At 49.8% G+C, this 21,828-nt stretch overlaps 1 protein-coding gene and 2 pseudogenes across 1 annotated transcript; 1 reads left to right on the forward strand and 2 right to left on the reverse strand.

Annotated features, from left to right (window-relative positions):
- Nucleotides 1-909: 909 nt before the first annotated feature.
- LOC123351960 (probable G-protein coupled receptor 33) lies at nucleotides 910-1,935 on the reverse strand. Its single transcript, XM_044991652.1, has one exon. It carries the CDS (start codon nucleotides 1,933-1,935, stop codon nucleotides 910-912), a length of 1,026 nt encoding a protein of 341 aa, XP_044847587.1.
- Nucleotides 1,936-3,385: 1,450 nt separating this feature from the next.
- On the forward strand, nucleotides 3,386-7,155 carry LOC123351961 (annotated as a pseudogene).
- Nucleotides 7,156-19,732: 12,577 nt separating this feature from the next.
- On the reverse strand, nucleotides 19,733-21,395 carry LOC123351963 (annotated as a pseudogene).
- Between the last annotated feature and the right edge of the window lie 433 nt (nucleotides 21,396-21,828).

A 21,828-nucleotide genomic window follows, 5' to 3' on the forward strand; every position in this document is an offset into this window, starting at 1 on the left:
GCCCCACAACATTTACAGAATCTATGTAGTTCAAGGAATGCACGGGAATGACTATGTATTATTATTTTTTATTTTGGTAGTGCTGCGAGCCCCAGTCGTGGCCCAGGACCCCACTGTGCTATGTGCTGTACAAAGAGAACTCACAATATAAGGTGATGCATGGATGGAGACCTGGGCTGGAACACAGTAGACAATGGGTTTCTTCCCGGTTGTGCCAGTGGATGGACCAAAGGTTCTACTGGGTGACCTTGGCCAAGACACTTTCCCACTCTGTATCTCAGTAAAAATTGGAAGACTGCTAATGGTCTCCTTGATAAAGTTGCTTGAGATCTACTGACTAGAAGTATGAAGAAGAACTAGATATTGCCATTGTAATATACAGACTCTTCTATAATATACTACACTTCATTGATTTTAAACCATTTGGAAATCTAGAACCCAAATGAGACTTTTAGCAAACAATCTGGAACCTCTTGGGTTCTATGTGTTTTGAAAACACTCTAGAACCCAGTGATGTCCTAGATACAATCAGGAATCTAGAACCAATAAACTCTGAGTTTGAACACATTGAGAGGCTTACAAGAAATGAGATTCCAGAGCCAGTGAATGATGCATAATCCAAGAGGGTCAATTAGGTGTGAATACATTGAGAGATATAAAACAAACAAGATCCTGGAGCTGGCTACTGATCTAGTGCCATTGATGACCCATTGAGTTTGAAAAAATTGAGTGACCTAGAACACATGGCATTCTGGAGAGAGCAGGGAATCTAGAATCCAGGGACACTGCAGGGTGTTTGAACAGTTAGATACCTGGAACCCATTAGGATTTAGAACCCTCAGGATCTAGAAACAAATGGGATGCCAAGTTTTCAACTCTCTCTAAGTCTGGGCATCTTCAGGCCATCACCTATTTTGTGTTCTCTTGTCTTCCACTAGACTCGTGGGCACTGCTGTCAAGATCATCGACAAAAGCCACTTTGACCAGAGTGAGAAGAGACGTCCTGAAGACCTGCCGGAATTTCTCCCCCACAAAGAGGTAGAGGATGGGGGTGAAGCAGGCATTGAAGCAGGATAACAAGATGTAAATGACAAAGAGGGCACTCATGATCGACTCTGGCACCTCCTTCTCGTAGAGCTTCAAGCCATGGTAGAGGTGGTAGGGCAGCCAGCCATGGAAGAAGGAAACCACCATGGTCACCATGACTTTGAAGGGCTTCCCAGCCCACGCCAGTTTCTTCTTCTTCATCTTCAGCCCAATGCAGACACAGCATCCGGCAATGGTGCAGAAAGGCAGCAGGAAGCCCAGCAGGAACCGGACAATGAAGATGGCCAGGTGGACTCGTCTCCCCAGGTCCTTTGTCTCGGCTCCATTCCAGACTCCAGAGAGGGTGTAATTGTTGATGCAGATGATCCTGTCCCCGTCCACCACCTGGGTCTCCCGGAAAGCCAGGTAGGGAGTGCTGAGAATGAAGGAGGCCAGCCACACGCACACAACCAGCTTCCCAGCCCGTGGCACGGTGCGGTGATTCCGGGACCAAATGGGATGGTGAGTGAGGATGTAGCGGTCCAGGCCGATGAGGGTGAGATGGAAGACAGCAGAGAACATGGCCACGGAGATGCAGGTGTTGAGGATCTTGCACATGGCTGTGCCAAATACCCAGTGTAAACCCATGAGGAGGTAGACCATGAAGAACGGGGTCAGCAGGGTGAAGAGGAAGTAGCAGGAGACCAGGGACAGGAACCAGAGGGTGGTCACCGTCCTCCTCATCTTCAGTCCCAGCACCCACAGGTACAACCCGTTCCCCAGAACACCCACAAGGAAAGTGGGGAAGAGCAACACGGCTGCGGTGAGGTGCGCAGCGCTCACAGCTGCTGGGGGCTGACTGGAATTCACCCAAGTGGTTGGTGGGAGAGTCGTGTTCCCTTGGTTCATGGTGCCCTGAGGAGAGACAGAAGATTGTTTGGGAGGGATGACAGTGGAGGGGAACGGGGAGAGTGGAAGAGGAGGAATGAAGCAATAACAGAAGGGGTTAGGAACACACAATTGTACAGGATGTACCTCGGCACGCTCTGGTCCTCCAGAATATCCAGGCTGGATACTCTCAGCAACTGGGCTATAGCTGGTGGAACTCACAGCTACAAGGTAGAACTATCAGCAGCAGAGGAGGAAAAGAGTGATAGCAAACTTGGGAGGAGTGGGGAAAGGGGGCAGTCCAGTAGATGAAACACACAGCTTTGCTGAGAGTACCATGTCACTGTGGTCTTGATGACGGGCTGGCTCAGAGGAGGGGGGAATGGGAGACAGGGCCTTTCCTCCCTAGGAGACGCCAGCTCCAATCAGCCTCCAGGGCAGGGACTGGCTGGCTCAGGGAAGTGGGAATCGGTGCTGTTGACTCCAGTCATGCAGGAGCTGGTGATGGTGGAAGTCACTACTAAAAGCTGGAAAAAACTGCCCCACCCCCAGCCTGTCTTCTGTGTTCATCTGCCTGTCGCAGGAATTCCTGCCACACCCTGACTCGTGAGAATGGGCAGGGTCCTTCTCACCCTCATTGCAACACAGGAAGCCCCAATCCACTGACCTACTTCTCTGCCCCGCAGCCGCGCTGCCAGCCCTGCACAATGTGTTCTAACCTCATTGACTCTCTTGGATTCTGCATCACTAGCTGGCTCTGGAATCTCATTTCTTGTAAGCCTCTCAGTGTGTTCAAACTCAAAGTCTATGGGTTCTAGATTCCCGGCTGGATCTAGGACCTCTGGGTTCTTACCTCTGCCTGGGACTGCGCCTCCCCATGGCCTTGTTAGATTGGAGTTCTTTCTGCTCTTCAGAATGGCCTAATGGTTAGAGAAGCCGGGGGGAGCTGGGACTTCTGGGTTCTACCCTTGGCTCTGGGAGTGAGGTGCAGGGCTGGGGGTCAGAAGTTCTGGGCTGTGGGAGGGACACGGGGTCTTTTGTCTTAGAGCTTTGCAAGTGGGAAACACCTCATCTGATAAAATGTGAAAAAGAGAAAAATTCACCCATGTCGGAGATCTCACCTCCTATTTCTGTCTATTGAGTTGTCATGGAGTGTGGGGGAGTCAGGCCCTGCACCCCTGGGCTCCCTGCCAATTCACCAGGACTCTCAGCCAGCCAGTAAAGCAGAAGGTTTATTTAGATGACAGGAACACAGTCCAACACAGGTCTTGCAGGCACAGATAACAGGATCCCCCTCGGGGATCGGAGCCCTCTCTCCCTGCTTCCCCTCTTTCCCCAGCCAACTCCAGTCTGCCCAACCCCCTCCAGCCCCTCCTCTCCGCTCCGCTTCTTACCCGGGCCAGGAGGTCACCTGACCCCTTTGTCTCCAACACCTGGGAGGCGGGAGAAGTGAAGCAGCCATGGCGTGCTCATGGCGCTCGTGTTCGTGCACGGAGCAGGGGTGAGCTGGGGCAGGGGGGGTGCCTCAGGGCGGAGGGTGGGGGGTGGGGAGCTGCTGCGGGGAGGTGGGGGGGGGCGCAAGGTGGAAGTTTCGCCTAGGGCACGAAACATTCTTGCTCCGGCCCTGTTCTTGGCCAACCCCACTGATACCCAGTGGCAGGGAGTCTCACAGCCTAACTCTACTAATACCCAGTGGCAGGGAGTCCCACTGGTTTGCCTTGACAATGGCAAACTTCTGTGGCGTCTAGGTGGCCTTAAAATGGAAATTCCCTTTCAGAGAGAATGAGGGGTCTCTGCCCATCATCTCGACTCACCTGGGCAGCGCAGGATCCAGCGCAGAGAGAGACTTGGATAGCGTGTGTTTGCTGAGCAAAGCGTCTGTGAGTCTGTCCCCAGAACACGTGAGCCCTCCCGTGTGTGTTGTGTTTACTCCCCTTTACTTTGTCTTCCACATGTTCCACCCCCAGCGGCTCTCTGAGATCCACACGCTGCAAACCATGAACGGAAATGGTCACCGGACACTCTCTTAGCAGTGAAATCACCTAGGGAACAATCATAGCTTTGAAACTAGCCCCACTCCCTCCCAGAGCCTGGCATAGAACCCAGGAGTCCTGGCTCCCAGCCCCCCTGCTATAATACACTAGAAGCTTAGCCAGCAGCTCATCTTTGGAGGTATGCCCCCGTGAAGAGGAAGATCCTGTATTTTGCACAAGTCCTTTACTGACACGGACTGCACTATTACCCAGAGATAAACCAGCCCTGTTAGCTCACAAAAAAGGCTGAGTCACAAATGATGCAACTCCCAGCCAAGGAGTGGGGGGTCTTGTGGGTTAGAGCAGGGGGAGGGGTCACTGGGAGCCAGGGCTCCTGGGCTCTGTCCCTAGCTCTGGGGGGGAGTGGGGTCTAGTGGTTGGAGCAGGTCAATAGCCGTTAGGGGCCTGCGTTATCTACATGTTGTGGGTACATCCCTGCGTGAGACAACTCATGTGACATCCTGCCCCTTCCTGTTCTAGATAAAATCTCAGTCACACCCAGCCCTCCCCAGAGTGTTTGTTACACAGGCCCCATCCTCAGAGCTCCCTGACAGGAACCCAGAGCTACTGGGAAGACATCCCCCAACAGCATGGTGCACGAGATCAAGGTTGAATTCTGGGGAGAGTGGGGCCTAGTGGTTACAGCCGGGGACTGGGAGCCAGGACTCCTGGGTTCTGGCCCCGGTTCTGTGTGGAGAGTGGGGTCCAGTGAGTTGGAGCGGGGAGAGTGGGGTGGGAGTCAGGGCTCCGGGATTCTATCCATGGCTCAAAGAGGGGATGGGGTCCAGTGAGATAAAACAGGCGGCAGGGGTGTTGGGAGCCAGGACTCCTGGTTTTCCCTGTATCGGGCTGGGGGACTTGCCGGGTTGTGCAGGGAGGAGAATGAAATGCAGGGATTGGCAATGCAGGGGCTCCACACTTCTGTCTCCCTCTCCTCCAATCTCCTTTGTATTCTTCCCACACCCCCTTAGGGGCTCATGGCCCCTCTGCCTTCCCAGCCAGCCCTGCCCCTCACAGCTCCTCCACCTTTCCAGCTGGCCCGGCTACTCCACCTTCCTGGCCAGCCCAGCACCTCTGCCTTTCCAGCCGGCCCACCTGTGACGTTGCAGTCTATATGATTTTATAAATATTTAATAAGTGAATATAATGTAACTGGAATATGCTTCATGCAAAAGGTCTCTTGTAAGGTACCATTACAAAGCTTATAGTCTACTGAGTGTGGTCGTCCTGTTTGTATAAAGGTACCACTCTTGTATCTGAAACTAGAAATATGAAATATAACTCTGAGGGCCTATTGTCATTATGCAAAGTGTGGGCCATTAATGATGGTTTGGAATCTTTGTGACTCCCATTAACCAGGACCGTTGTCTGCAGATGGGTGTGTTTTACCTGTAAATCTTCCTGTGTACGTGTGTGCTGGCAAGTGGGCAATGGAGTCTTGCAGTGACATGTGATCATGTCACCTGACCTGGAATCCATCTTTAACCTGGTGCTTTTCCATTGAGAAGGAGGGGGTGGGAACCCAGAGGGACAAAGGATTCCCGCCTTATGCAAAAGAGAGATAAGGGGGTGGAACAGAACAAAGGGGGAGGAGCCATCATGAGGAATCCCCCAGCTACCACCTGAGCTGGAGCAAGAGCTGTACCGGGGGAAAGGATTGTGCCCAGGCCTGGAAGGGGTCCAGTCTGAGGAAAAAATGTACTGAAGCATCTCTGAGGGTGAGATTATCCATATTCAGTTTGATTAGACATAGATTTGCACGTGTTTTATTTTATTTTGCTTGGTGATCTGTCTGTTCTGTTACTTTGTTCTGTCTGTTACTACTTGGAACCACTTAAATCCTACTTTCTGTGTTTAATAAAATCACTTTTCACTTATTAATTAACCCAGAGTACGTATTAATACTCAGGGGCGCAAACAGCCGTGCATCTCTTTCTATCAGTGCTATAGAGGGCGAACAATTTATGAGTTTACCCTGTATACGCTTTATACAGGGTAAAATGGATTTATTTGGGGTTTAGACCCCATTGGGACTTGGGCATCTGAGTGTTAGAGACAGGAACCCTTCTGCGAGCTGTTTTCAGGTAAACCTGCAGCTTTGGGGCAAGTAATTCAGATCCTGGGTCTGTGTTGGAGCAGACGGGAGTGTCTGGCTCAGCAGGACAGGGTGCTGGGGTCCCGAGCAGGCAGGGAAAACAGGAGCAGAGGTAGTCTTGGCACAGCAGTTGGCAGCTCCCAAGGGGGTTTCTGTGATCCAACCCGCCATAGTACCCTTCATGGCCTCTCAACCTTCCCAGCCAGCCTGACCCCTCACAGCCCCTACATCTTCCCAGCCAGCCCAGCAGCGAAAGGGGAGAACCCTCAGCTGGGTTTGAAGGGAAGTCGAGTGGCAGCTTCATGTGGCGTCCCCGGCTGGGGTGGCTGGCTGTGGGCTCTGCCTATGGGTTCTGGGGCTGAATATGAGGGGGATGGTGACCTCCCTCTTGTCCTTCCATGTGGTCCTCGCCTACCTGCTCACTTCCTGCTTTATAACTCTGTTCGTATCTACATCTGCCTCAGTTTCCGCTGGGTCTTCCGGACGGCCATGTATGAGATCCTAAAATGAGTGCCTCTCCCTGGGCATGTTCTCTGCCATCACCCTCCTCACCCTCACCAGCCTGGACCGCTGCACTCTCCCCTGACACCCTGTCTGGTCCCGGCATCACCCTACTGTGGCTCGGGCGAGGAAGCTGTTCACGGTTGTATATCTTTTCTTCACTCTCAGCACTCTCTAACTGGGTTTCTGGGAGCTCCTGGAGATGGAGGGGGCAGGGTTGCCTGAACCAATAGTTACATCTTCTACAAAGAGGGGGATGGAGCCAAGATGCAGGCTTGGAGGACACATCTCCATCCAGTCCTGTTCGGGATGCAGTTCCTGCTGGGCTCCCTGCTGCCCCTCGGCACCAGTGTGGGATGCCAAGGCTGGATGGGGCTGGAATTGTAGAAGAGGTGACTGGTGTGGTGTGGGAAGCCTTTCAAAGTCATGGTGACTGCAGTGGTGTCGTTCTTTGTCTGCTGGATGCCCTATTGCCTCTATCATGGCCTGCTGCTCTACAAGAATGCAGTGCCGGTGTCGGTCACAAGCGCCTTTCTGCTTATTTACACCCTCTTGACTTGTTTAAACACTTGCTGCACCCCTCATCACTCTGGTCAAGGCAGCTTTCGCTGATGATCTTGGCAGCGAAGCACTTGAGCCCAGCGGAAAAAAAAGGGACAGAAGTTGAAGGACCAGAACTGGAGATAGCCTGAAAGTGCCTAGAATAAGAGAGCATTGGAAACTTGTCATTCCACCAGTCCCTTCCTCCCTGATTGAACTAAAACGTGATGGGTTCCTGGTATCTCAATGTTTATAAACCGAGCAGTGTCCTTGGGATTCCCGATTCCTTGTAATCTGCAGAATCTCATTTGTTCTAGATCTCTCAATCTTTTCAAAATCAATAGGTCTTTAATGATTCTAGATCATTATCTGGCTCTAGAACCTAATTTCTTCTTGGTCTTTCAATGTTATGAAACTCAGTGAGTGTTCAAGAGTTCCAGATCACTAGCTGACTCCAGAATATCAATGTGTTCTAACCTAACTGATTCTCATGGGTTCTGTGTCACTGGCTGGCTCTGGAATCTTCATTTTAAGTCTTTCAATGTGTTCACACTCAGTAGGGTCCATGAGTTCCAGATTCCTGACTGGTGCTAGGACCTCAGTGGATTCTAGAGTGTTTTTAAACCGTATAGACTCCAAACAGGTTCCAGATTCTTTGCTGGATCTAAAAATCTTATGGGGGTTCTAAATTTCCAAATGGTTTAAAATCCATTTGGCATAGTGTATTATAGAAGAATCTGTGTATTATAACAGCAATATCTAACTCTTCTCTAGTGCTTGTCCTCAGAAGATCTCAAGGGTTTTTTTTTACCAAGGAGGTAAATAGCAATCTCCCGGTTATTACAAATGGGCAAACTGAGGCACTGAGTGCAGAAGTGACTTGGCCAAGGTCACCCAGATGGATAGTGGGAGACCCAGGAATAGTGCCAAGGCCTCCTGAGACCCAGTCCAGCTCTCTATCTATTCTGCCTCCCTAGACAGTGAGATCTCTTGTGCAGGGACTCTTTTTTTGCTCTGTATTCATACAGTGCCTTGCATAGCAGGGCCCTGGGCCAGGACTCAGGCTCCCAGCACTACCTGAAATAAACTGAGTAAACTGGGTAAACTGAGGCACACAGTGGGGAAATGACTTGGCCAAGGTCACCCAGTAGAACCTTTGGTCCTTCCAGTAGAAGAACCGGGAACAAACCTGCATCCCAGCCCAGGTCTCTATCCATTGCATCCCCTTAGATTGTGAGCTGTCTGGGACCTGGACTGTTTTTTTACTCTGTTTGTACAGCACCTAGCACAGCAGATCTATGAAGATCCCACCTGTCAGCTCCAGACAAGTTACAAAAATTTGGCCAAGGCTGGGGGCCAGCAGATCCAATGGACGATAAAGACTTGAAAAGATCCTCCCTGGTGGAATCTCTATCACCGACAAATTTTAAGGCAGGACTGAGTGGTTTTCTAAGAGATCTACTCTAGTTCAGCCAGGGACAAATTCAGGGACATTCTGCATGAGGTCAGAATAGAGGACCGCCCTGTTCCTTCTGGCCTTGAAATTTCAATCTATCCAGAGGTCAGGCAGACATTGTTGGGGTGCTCCACCAGTTGTCACCTAGGGCCCACTCAGGTGTCTGAGGAAGCTAGGCCTGCATAGGCTACCAAGGAGGGTGGAAGGCTGTAGCAGAATTAGACATGAATGTAGCCCCTCTGTTCTTTTAAAACCTTGTTTCTCTAAATGTTTCATTGCTCATGTTCAGATGGAAACAAGACTTTGGTTGAAGCTGGCTTCCCATTGTTAGGATTCTGGAAGTCAGACCTGTAGTGTAAGCGGCTTGATCCACAGGGTGCTGTGAGCCAGGGCTCAGATTAAGTGTGGGAGAACTGCCAGAGACCATTTGGGAAAGGTTAAAAGCACAAGGCCTGACACCTGGCGGGCTGCACTCTCGGGACAGAGGTGCAGTTAATCTTGCAAGCATGACATACACTACCTCTCAGTGTTTCAATATTCAATAGGATCTCATGGGTTCTAGGAATTCTGGGTGGTTGTGAATCTCTTAAATTCTAGGTCTGTCAATGTTTTGGAATATTATCAAATATTATGTTGTCTAGAACCTCATGGTTTCCAACCCCCTATATGTTAAAAACCAAAGAGGTTCCCATGAGTACTAGTTATACAAACGGTTTTAGAACCTCTTGGGTTCTAGGCCCATCAATGTTTTGAAACAGCATCAGATATGATGAGGGCTAGAACATCATTGTTTCCACCCTCTATATGTTTTAAAACCCAATAGGGTCCCATGAATTATCGCTGTATGATTGGTTCTGGAACCTATTGGGTTCTAGGTCTGCCAATGTCTAAAACCTCATTCAGATCCTGTGTGGTTTAGAATCTCATTGTTTCTAACCCTCTGTACATTTGAAAACCCAATAGGATCCCACAAGTTCTAGTATATGTCTGGTTTTTCAGTGTTTTTAAATGTGATCAGTACCACTGTGGTCTACAAGCTCATGGTTTCCAAGCTCCTGTATGTTTGAAACCCAGTAGCATCCCATGGGTTCTAGGTATCCGACTGGTTCCAGAATCTCCAGAGTTCTTGGTCAATCATGTTTTTTAGAAATACAGCCCAGAGCCCAAACCCCCTCTTGCAGGCATTGCAGAAAGTGAGAAGATTCTCCATCCTGACGGTGACGGGCATGGAAACAAGATCTTCTAGAACTGTGTGTGACATTGCACTCCATATTCTTTATGGAAATAGGCTTATGATATGGATATGACATAACTGAGATCTACTTTATGCAAGATGGGTCTTGTAAGATATCATTGGAAAGGTTATAATTTACTGAATGTGATTATCCAATTTGTATGCATGTATCATTTTTGTCAAGATTGGGAAAGAAAGGATTTCCACCTTATGTAAATCCTATTTAAGGGTTTGGAGGAAGACAAATGTGACTCCTCCTCTAAACTGCCTGCCTGCCCAAGAAGAGATACTGCTAAAGACACCTGAAGGGAAGGCGGGGGAAAGGAGGGAGGGGGGTGGAATGTGTCCAGATAGAGGTCCAGTCTGAAAAGAAATATAACTGAAATTCTGAACCACAGAAACTTTGCAACCGACCTAAAATAACATTTAGGATAAGAAATTACATGTTGTAATGTGTTTCTTAAGTATATTGAGCGTAGCTTGCTTACTTTGTTTCATTTGCTCAGTAATCTGCTTTGTTCTGTCTGTTGTCTCTTATATTCACTTGAAATTCATCTTTTGTAGTTAATAAACTTATTTCTTGTTTATAATATAACCCTGTGTGTACAATTCATAACTGAAATGTGTGTGTTGGGGGCGGGGGAAGGCTGTGCATATCTTCCTCCACATTGAGGGAGGAGACTGATATCACAATATACCTTTGGGTCTGCACTCCAAGGGAGGTGGACACCTGAGTGCTGTGGCAAGTCCCTTAAGATGAACCTTCCCAGAACTGATCTCAGTGTCTGTTTTGCTCTGCAGCTTGGTGTGGCCCTGCCTGTGTGTGTGCTGGAGGAAGCTTAAACTTGGCTCAGTAAGACAGGTAAAAAGGGTGCCCAGGCTGGAATAACAGACAGGCTCAGTGGTATCTCAGCACATCTGGTGGCATCCTAATGGGGGCCTCTCATCACACTGTGCATCTCGGGAAGGTCCCAGCTCTGGAAGGAGTGTTCCTTGGAGATTAATGGCACAAGACTCTTGTGCAAAGGGCCAAGGGCTGAAGATCTAAGTTTTCCAAAGTGTCTGGTCATGCTTGGAGCTTCAAGGTTTTGGGTGTCTCCAATGTGAATGGTCTGATGTTCAGAAAGTGTTGAGCACCCTCTCTGGGGAAAATCAGGTCTCTTTACGGGTGCTTAGCTGGGAAACATCCCAAAAACTAGAAGCAAAGAATTGCCATTTTTTTAAAGAAACTAAGCCTGAATGTCAATAGGGCAATGGAGTGAACAGGCCAGATCCTCAGCTGGTGTAAATCAGTGTATGTCTGTTGACTTCCCTTCAGAAGTCTTGAGTAATTCTACTGCCTCTGGGAGGGGAGGGGAAGGGAGGGGGAGTCTGGTAGTTTAGAGCAGTGGGGGTTGGGACCCAGCTCTGGGTAGGGAGTGGGGTCTAGTGGTTAGAGAGGGGATGCTGGGAATCAGGACTCCTGGGGTCTATCCCTGGCTCTGGCAGGGAAGTGAGGTCCAGTCATTAGGGTAGATGGAGACCAAAACAAGGATTCCTGCATTCGCTACATTTTGCCGGTGCATCAAATTGTGAACTGAATCCCGTGAAAGGCTGCATCCTCCTGGTCTAGCTAAACCCTCTGGTAATGTCCAGCCCCGCTGGGACACCTCACAAATGGCAGGTTGGATGTGCTAAGATGGATGAGAACAGCTGGGTGCAGAGAGTAGGAACAGTGCCTGTGGTCCACCCCCCGTCAGCACACAGCTCAGCGCCTGTGTTTCTCACTGCAGATTTCCTACGCAAGCTACAGCCTGCAGAGCCAAAGTACAAACACTTCAGTAGTGGAACAACTTTTGAAATATTTCTGTACCAGTCCCTGTCCTCATTTAATAGCCGAGTTCAGGGGCTGTACGTGCTCACCCTCATTGTAACAAAGGAAGGCCCCAATCCACCAAGATGCTCCTCTGCCCCTCGGCTGTGCTGCAGCTCTGAACCAGGGACCTCTGGGCTATTGTCTCTGTCCAGGACTGCCTCCCCCATGGCATTGGTAGCATGGTGTCCTCTCTGCCCTGCAGACTGGCCTAATGGTTACATCAGGGGAGACTGTGAGACAGGACTCCGGGGTTCTAATCCTGGCTCTGGCAGGTGAGACAGGTTTAGTGGGTCAGAGATGCAGAGGCTGGGGGCAGGACTCCTGCGCTTGGGGAGGGACGGGGGGTCCTGTGTCTTAGAGCTTGGTAATGGGGAACACCTCATCTGATTAACCTGAAACAAAAGAGGAAAATTCACCATGTCACAGACCCCACCTACTACCTCTGTCTATTGAGTCTCCATGTTAACCCCATTAATACCCAGCGGCAGGGAGTCCCACAGGTTTGCCTTCATAACAGCAAATGTCTGTGGCTTCTAGGTAGGACTAACAAAACAATTCCCTTTCAGACCCAACGAGGGGCACTGCCCATTGTCTCGACTCACCTGGGCAGCGCAGGACCCAGCGCAGAGAGAGACTCGGATGGTGGGTGTTTGCCCAGCAAAGCGTCTATGAGTCTGTGCTGCCCTGTGTGATGAGGTCACTCCCCTTAACTCTGTGTCTTCTACATGCTCCGCCTCCACCTGCTCTGTGAGCTGGAGAAGCTGCAAACCATAAATGGAAACGATCATTCGGACGCTGTCTTAGCAAAGAAACCACCTAAGAAACAGCCATTGCTTTAAAACTAGCCCCCACTCCCCTCCCAGAGCCAGGGACAGAGCCCAGAGCACTGACTCCCAGCCCCTCAGCTTCTCTAACCCACTAGACCCCACTCGCCTCCCACATCTGGGGCTAGAACCCAGATGTCCTGAGTCACCCCTCCCCTGCTCTAACCACTAACCCTGAGGCCTCGGTAGGGAGCAAGAGCCCTTCAGTCCCAGGGCTGCAGCGGGGGTCTGGGCACTGGGGCTTTCCCCACCCTGCCAGGCACTTCTGCCAGGGAGTGGTGTTGGGGCACAGGGGTTTCCCCCACCTTGCCCACCCAGTGCTTCTGCCAGTGATTTCCGCTGGGTGGGGCGTCTATTTTTCTAGGGGCCCCAATTGTCCAGAGCCCCTGGGCACAGACCCCGTCAGTCCAACGGATTATCCACTACTGCCCAGCCGGGCTCCTTAGACCAGTCAGGCATGGAGGGTCAGGGAAGCATGGAAATGTGGGGTCCAGCATTACCCCCGTCCAAATATCAAATCCACCCATCGCTCCTCAAAGGCAGTCGCATGTGTAAAGAGGCTGGAGCTTCGATGGGGCTCTCAAAGAGGCACGTGCCCCAGAGACACGGTCACAGTGGCTGGCATGAGTGTGGCCGGGCTGATGTCCCGGGGTTGGACGTGAGTGTGCAGAGAGGAAAGGGCCGTTGGATTCAGGGGGCCACTTGCAACCAGGTGCTGCAGCCACTGAGCTCAGAACTGCCCAAGAACTGGGAGCCCGAGTCCTGCCACGGGAGGTCTGGTAAGGGCACCCCTGCAGCTGGGCCTGCGGAGAAACCGCTTCCTGTCAGAACCAACGAGTCAAAGTGCTGTGAAACCCACGCGCCTGCTCGGCTTGGCTTGCAATTGGCCATCTCTGAGCAAGGCCGGGGGCAGAGTGAGTGGGGCAGGTTCAGAGGATTGTCAACCGGGGCCCTCAGTTAAAGCCGCATGAAACGGAGCCGCTCTTAATTTTTTTTTACACCACTCTGAAAACCACTTGCAGACTCGCATTGAATTGGAACGTGGCATGAAGCCGCAGGGGCTGTGCTGGAGTCTGCGGCAGCCAAGGGTGGTCGTCTGATCCGGGACTTCATGAGATGCAGCCCCCTGTTGATGAGCTGCTGTTAATATTCACACATTGCACTGACGCCCCCATGTGGGAGGAAACTCTCTTGAAAACCTGCAATAGAGGCAGGGGTGGGGTTTGTGATGCAAATTTGGGGTCATTTGGTCCAGAGGTTTCCGCAATACAGGCCTCCCTCGCACACGCACACACACACACGTGCTGATTGAACATTTTCAGGTGGTTATAATGTTCTTGCTGCAGAGTGAGGGGAAATAGCAAAGAGGCCAAGCTTTGGGAAACGTCGAGCCTGGATGGCCCCTGAGCTCAGCTACACAACGGGACCGAAGGACGATGCAGCCAGACTGCAAAAGTGAGTCCGCTCTTCAAGCTGTTCACACCTTTGTTTAATAGCAGTTCACACCTCTGCGAGGTACGGCTTCCACCAGAAATTGAGGGTGAGTAACACCCACGCTGAGCTGACACGTGGGGGCTTAGAGACATAGCCACTGCTCTTTTGATCTAAACATGGAGATGTTTGAGTTCTTGTCCCTATTATCACTTTGACCTGGTGTCTTCAGCCACAACGGGACTGAATTGGGAGCACAGACGGCATGTCAGTCCTGTGTCAATAACCGATTCTTTTGGTCGCTGGTTGTTCTGAACAACCAAGGTGGCAGGGGGGATTCATTTGGAACGAGTCCAAATTATTATTATTAGCTGTTTGTGTGTGAGGGTGAGAGTGGGGGTGGAGATTGTTTCAGTCCAAACATTTTTTTTCCCTGAGCTTGGTTTTTTACGCATTTTAAATGACTAAAAAAATTAAAGAATTTCAAGAAAAGTTGTTTCAAATAAGAAAATGGAAATATTTTATATTGAAATTTTCAGCTTTTTGGTGGTTGAGCAAAACAATTTAGCAAATTTGAAATTAATTCATTAAAAGTTTTGGTGTCACTAAGTCAACTGTAACTGCTAAACACCATTTCCTCACAGAGGTGCAGTTTGAACCCAGGAGTCCTGGCGCCTAACCCCCTCCCCCACCACTAACCTGTTAGACCTCACTCATCTCCCAGCAGCAAGAGAAGAGCCCAAGAACTCTGAAGTGAAGTCAACAGATCTACACTGATTTACACTGGCTGAGGGTCTGGCCTGTTTGCTCCATGCCCTACTGCCTTACAGGCTTAATATTCCAAAATAATTGGTGATTATTTGTTAAGCTTCTATTTTGGGGGGTTTCCCAGATGAACACCGTTAAAGAGGCCTGATTTTCCAGAAGAAGGAGCTGAACCTTTTGTGAACATCAGGCGTCTTGGAAAGTGTCTCAAGTCAGTACATGATTCCACGTACTTGGAACCCTTCTGGTACTTGACCATGTCAGATCTGATTGGGTTTCAAGACATTGTCATACCTTAAACCTCTTGTGTTCTAGAACTAGCCAAATATATAGAACTAATGTGGTACTATTGTGTGTGTGTGTGTGTGTATATATTTTACACATACATTTAAAAACACAATAGTACCCCACGAGTTCTAGACATTTGAGTGATTCTTGAACTTATTGGGTTCTTGCTCTGACAAAAAATTTAAAAACCCAAACTGGTCATATGTGGTCTAGGACGTCATATATGAGGTTGGAAACTAGGATGCGCCAGACCACATAGGATCTCTCTGGGTTTTAAAATCTTGGCAGACCTAGAACCCAAGAGGTTCAAGAACCAGCCTGTAGCGGGGTGGTTACTCCGCTCCTGGCCTGAAGGGCTTAAAACAGCCCTGGGAGAGGGCTGTGGCAGGGAAAGCAGCTAATAGACTGATTGGGGAAGCAGCCACAGCTAGGCCACGCCCCAATGAGGCCTCAGATGGCCCTATACTGTCTGTTACAGCTGCCCACCCTGCTGCATTCCGTTTTCCCCTCTCCTTTCTGTTGTTCTGTGTGGCCGCCCCTCCCGGCCATGGTGCTAACTAAAGTCACAGCCTGACCCTGCTCATGGAAATGGCTAGTGCAGACTAATTGAAGCCATTGCTCTGCTCGGGGGGGGGGGGCTTTTGGCTCCTTTGTTCAGACCTGGGCTCGGTGTAGGGTGCTCTGCCCAGGTATGCAAGACCTAAAGTGGCCACATAGCTGAGTGTATGAGTAATGCCTGTGGCTTAGAGCTTGCCCAGACATGTTCTATGCCTACCTGCAGTTTTTTCCTGTGTCTCCTCCCCTGTGACAGAGGGAGCCTTTCAAAGTTACTGGCGGGATACTGCCTAAGTTTGCCTTTATAACCAGACATTTTCTGATCAGACCTCGGAGAAGGTCTTTGCTTTGCCACCTGGTCTGATCAGCTAGGGGTCTTTGGGGGGCCCTCTCCCCGCTCTCGTTTGTTTTTGAGCATACCCCCATTTTTAAACTCCCCTCCCACGAACAACGAATTTTGCCTGGAGATCTCCTGATTATTGTGAGCGAATCGAGTCCTCTCTGCGTTCTCTGATGCTGAAACTGCTCTTCCTGCTGCTGCTGCTTTGGGGATTGGTAAGAACTCCCTCTTGCAAACTCCCCCTGTCCTGGCTGCTGGCTCTGTTTCCCCAGCAGACAGACCTAAGCTAACGCCGTGGTCTGTGCTGCTAAAAAATAAGCCTGTGCCGCTGCTAAGCTGTAACTCCCTGAACTCTATCCTGGGCACACACCACTCTGCCCCCTGGAACTACCCCTAGTATAAGGTGCACCCATTAGGTTAGGTTTAGCCTTTAGTCTAGATAAATTGTAATTTCATTTTGCATAGCTGTGGTTAGGTTAGGTTTAGCATTGTACTCTGTAAGTTAGGCTAAGAGAATTGTTGCATTGTGTTTTGTTACTTGCTAATGTGTGTAGTCTTGGTTAAGTTAGATCATAGATAAGATTTTGCTGTGTTCTGTATAATTGTGATTAAGTCTGTCTTCCCCCTGTCAGCCCCCCCTCCCCGGGCTCCGGGCTTCCCCAGTCACTTGCAGCTTGTCTGCCTTCTGTGTCTCACTGAGTTTAAATCTCCCTCCGCAGCGCCTCTGATGCTGAAACTCCTGCTCCTACTGCTGCCAAACCTCAACTGTATTGCTAAAGTTTAGCATAAAACCCCATTGGTTACCCTCTTCCTCTCTGACACACCTCACATTCTACATTTACACCACTGTGACACATTTTTACATAAAATTGTTTGCTATTTAACATATTTTATCCATAACGGTTAGTTGGTTATATGCTGCTGTGACACCCCCTTTACACAGAAATTGTTAGCTACCTGTTGCATTTATACTTCAGTGTTAATTGGTTACCCACTGTATTGTATCCTACTGTATTGTACCCCACTATTGAAACCCCCTTACTGTTCACCAAAAGAAACCCCTCCCCAATTGTCTACCTTAACAAACCCCATACCCCCCACTATTGAATTTTCTCTGTTTTTGAATTTGCTTAATAATGTTTATTTTGCACCCCACCAGTGCAGTAATTGTCCCCCAAGATCCCCTACCTGCAGCAGGGACATATACGAGATGCTGGGAGCCAGGAGCTCAGTAGTTTCTCTCTAGCTGTAGAGGGAGAAGGGCCTGGCTGCAAGGAGCTGGACACAGGGTACCTGAGAGGAGCAGGGCTGCGGAAAGGCAGAGGAGCTGGGGAGCTCCAGCCTGGAAAGCCCCAGGCTGCGGCCTAGCAGAGGGCAGCCCACGGGTAGGCAGAGGCAGCAGGTCCAAACCCAACCTGGCCTATGATGAGTGGCTGATACTGCAGTCGCCCCAGTGATCAGGGGCTAGTTGGTGACTGGCAGTAGCCCACGACTGAGGCAAGGTGGGGATTAGAGGGTTGGGGGCTCCCCAGAGAGGGGACGCCCTGAGAGAAAGGGGTCTTGCCAGGGGGCAGCTCCCCAGATAATGGGGCACCGGGTCTGGGAGGGACACGGAGGCCAAGTGGTAGTGGGACACAGGTCTGCAGAGGGTGCTCCAGAGGCTGGAGAGCTAATTCCCTGAGACGACCATCAGGAGGTGCCACAGGGGTGAGTCTGCATCGCTACACAGCCAAATATCTCGAATGCATAGGATCCGATTAGCTTTTGAAACATAAAGTGGCTTGGAAAACATGATGTCTAAATCTAGCCTGTGTCAGATCAGATCGCATTCAAAACACTGACAGACCTGGGACCCAAGAGGTTAAGAACTGGCCAGGATTCCTAGAATCCATGACATCCTATTGAATTCTGAATCAGCGAGAGGTGGTATCTGTCAGGTTTGGCAGTCTTGTTTTGTCTGAACAGTAGCAGTGGAAAAAGTCCCTCTGTTTTAAAATCTAGGTGCATGTCTAACTTACCTACAACCCTCCACCCGGGGGTGGTGGCCCACACAGGCCTGGCTTCCTCAGATACCCCAGTGGGTCCAGGTGACAACTGGTACAGCACCCCAACAACATCTCCCTGACCGCTGGATGGAATCAGAGATTCCAAGGCCAAAGGCAGCATGGTGGTCCCCTAGTCTGATCTGCTGCAGAACATCTCTGAATTAGTCGCTAGTTGAACTAGAGCAGACCTGGTAGAAAAACCATCCAGCCCTGCTTTAAAAATTGCCAGTAATGGAGAATCGACCAGGGAGGATCTTTCAAACACTTTATCATCTTTTGGATGTGCTGGACCCCAGCCGTGGCCAAGGTTTTGTAACTTAGCTGGAGCTGGCAGGTGAGATCTTCACAGTTACTGTGACCTGTGACCAGAGGTGCAAAGATCAGGGTTGGCTGCAAAAAGGAGAGCAACCAGTCAGAAGCTGTGCTCCAGATCCACCAAACTGGTCATCAAGAAGCCAAAAATGAAAAAGAAACCCCATAGCCCCCTTTATTGAAATCCCAGTCAGCAAATAGGCCCAGTAAAGTGAGAAGTCACTTAAAATTCTATTCACTACACAAAATGTTCTTATCATGAAAGGGCCAGTCACATTCCCAGATCAATACTGGATTGGATCTTACCCAAAATACAACACTGCCAGCCAATTCTTAACAGGCCTTCCAACAGGCTGGATAGTGCTGATGCAATGTATCTGGAGGTGTCACCCAGATACTCAGCACAGGTTTGATATATCAATGTACAACACATTTACAACTCATGATACAAAGAGGATGCATACACATATATTTATCAAATGATAGCTTTTCCACTGATAGCTTACATGGTATATCTGGTATGTTTCATTGCAATTTCGTATCCATAATATTATGAATGATCACCCATATTTCCTATAGCATCACTCTTATTAGCTTGGACGTTCCTTCTTCACCACCCTGAAGAATTCATGGGTAGGTGGTTTCTCTGGAGCAGCTCTTTATTTTACTAGCTTGTTTTCCTTACCGGACACTCTTAAACTAAACCATAGCCTCCCCACATGAAATATCCCAGTGATTGGATCTCACGGTGTTTGTAAATTATGTCAGAACTGTCACACAAACCTTACAGAAACTACATAGTTCAAGGAAAACCTGGAAATTATTATTACCTCAGCTGGGATGTAGGAGACCTGCATTTGTTCCAGTTCTACCACTAGCCTGCTGGGTGACCTTGGCCAAATCACTTCCCCACTCTGTGCCTCAATTTCCCCATTTGTATAAAAATGGAAGACTGCTACTGACCTCCTTGGTAAAGCTCTTTGAGATCTACTGATGACAATCACTAGAGAAGAGGTAGATATCGCTATTATAATACACAGATTCCTCTATAATATACTGTAACTTATTTTAAACCATTTCGAAATCTAGACTCAAGATGAAAGTTTTAGCAAACAATCTGGAACCTGTTGGATTTTATGTGTTTCGAAAACACTCTAGAACCCAGTGATGTCCTAGATCCAGTTAGGAACCTAGATTCAATAGACTTAGAATTTGACCACACAGAGGCTTACAGTAAATGAGATTCCAGAGCCAGCTAGAGAATCCAAAAGAGTCAGTTAGGTTAAAACATATATATAGACCTAAAAGAAACAAGATTTTGGCGCTGGCTATCAGTGTGGTGACACTGATGACCATTCAGATTCAAAAAAATTGAGAGACCTAGAATGTATGGGATTCTGGAGACAGCAGGGAACCTAGAACCCAGGGACACTGTGGGGTTTATAAACACTGAGATACCTGGAACCCATTAGGTTTCAGAACCAAGAGGAATCTAGGAAGAAAGGGGATGCCAAGTGTTCGACTTTCCCAAAGTCTGGGTACTTTCAGACGATCTCTTCTTTTGTGTTCTTGACTTCTGACCCATGTCTTCCATTAGACTGGGGGCACTGATGTCAAGATCATCAGCAAAAGCTGCTTTGACCAGAGTGAGGAGAGACGTCCTGAAGACCTGCCAGAACTTCTCCCCCACAAAAAGGTAGAGGATGGGAGAGAAGGAGGCATTGAAGCAGGAAGTGAAGGTGTAAATGACCAAAAGGGCAACTGTCACTGACTCTGGCATCTCCTTCTTGTAGAGCTTCAAGCCGTGGTAGAGGTGGTAGGGCAGCCAGCCCAAGAAGAAGGAAACCATCGCGGCCACCATGACTTTGAAAGGCTTCCCAGCCCGCACCAGCTTCTTCTCCTTCATCTTCAGCCCCACACGGATATAGCATCCTGTGATGGTGCAGAACGGCAACAGGAAACCCAGCAGGAACCGGACAATGAAGATGGCCAGGTGGACCCGTCTGCCCAGGTCCTGCGTCTTGGCTCCATTCCAGTCTCCAGAGATGTTGTAATTATTGATGCAGGCAATCCTGCCCCCATCCTCCTCACGGGTCTCCCGGAAAGCCAAGTAGGGAGTGCTGAGACCGAAGGAGGCCAGCCACACACCCACGACCAGCTTCCCAGCCTGTGGCAGGGTGCGGTGATTCCGGGACCAGATGGGATGGTGAGTGAGGGTGTAGCGGTCCAGGCTGATGCATGTGAGAAGGAAAACAGAGGAGAACATGCCCATGGAACCGAAGGCATTGAGAAGCTTGCAAGTGGCCATGCCGAAGACCCAGTGGAAATCCAGGAGGACATAGATAGCGAAGAAGGGGATCAGCAGTGTGAAGAGCAGGTAGCAGAAGACCAGGTGGAGGAACCAGAGTGTGGTCACCGTCCTCCTCATCTTCAGTCCCAACACCCACAGATACAGCCCATTCCCTACCACACCCACCAGGAAGGTGATAAAAAGCAACACAGCAGAGGTCAGGTGAGGGATATTCATGGTCTCTGGGGTCTTGCTGGAATTTGCCACTGTGGTTGGTGAGAGTGCCGTGTTATATTTTTCCACTGTGCCCTGGGAAGAGACATTAGAGGGGTTGGAAGGGATGGTAGTGGCGGCGAAAAGGGACAGTGGAAGAGAAAAAGGGAGAAATACCAGAGTGGGTTAGGGAGGTAATGTTGGAGGGGACCTCGCTGGGCACCATCTGGTCCTCCAGAATATCCAGGCTAGATATTCTCAGAAACTGGGCTATAGCCGGTGGAACTCACTGCTACAGGATAGAGCTGTGAGCATTAGGGGAGGACAAGGGGGATAGCAGACATGGGAGGAGTGGGGAAGGGAACACTCTAGTAGATCAAATATACAGCTGTGCAGAGAATACCACGTAGCTGTGATCTGGACGTCTGGCTGGTCAGGGGAGCAGGGAATGGGCCCTGGGACCTTTCCCCTCTAGGGTGGCCAGCTCCAATCTGGCTCAGGGCAGGGGATCAGGCCTACTCAGTTAGGTGAGGATCGGTGCTGTTGCCTCTTAGCATGCAGGAGCTGGTGCTGGTGGAACTCACTGCTACAAGGAAGACAAAACCGCCCCTCCCCCACCCTCTCTCTTTTGCTCATCTGCCAGTCACCGGAATTGGTGCTACACCCTGACATGTGCGAGCGTGCAGGGTCCTTCTCACCCTCATTGTAACACAGGAAGCCACAATCCTCCGAGCTGCTTCTCTGACCCCGCCCCCTTCTGTGCTGCCAGCTCTGCACCAGGGACCTTTGGTATTTTGCCTTTCTCCAGGATTTCCCCCCGCACAGCATTATTAGCTCGGTAGAAAGGCCTAATGGTTAGAGAATGGTGGAGGGGCTGGGAGGCAAGACTCTTGGGCACTGGGAGGGACATGGGATCCTGTTTCTTAGACTCTTCGAATGGGGAACCCCTCAACTAATTAACATGAACCAAGAGCGAAAATTCACCCACATTACAGATCTCACCAGCTACCTTTGTCTACTGCGTCCCCCATGTTAACCCCAGTGCTACCCAGTGGCAGGGAGTTTCACAGGCCAACCCCACTGATGCCCCGTGGCAGGGAGTCCAACTAATTTGCCTTTTCAATAGCAAATTGCTGT

This window comes from Mauremys mutica, chromosome 17 (genome assembly GCF_020497125.1).
Source record: "Mauremys mutica isolate MM-2020 ecotype Southern chromosome 17, ASM2049712v1, whole genome shotgun sequence".
NCBI classification, from domain to species: Eukaryota; Metazoa; Chordata; order Testudines; family Geoemydidae; genus Mauremys; species Mauremys mutica.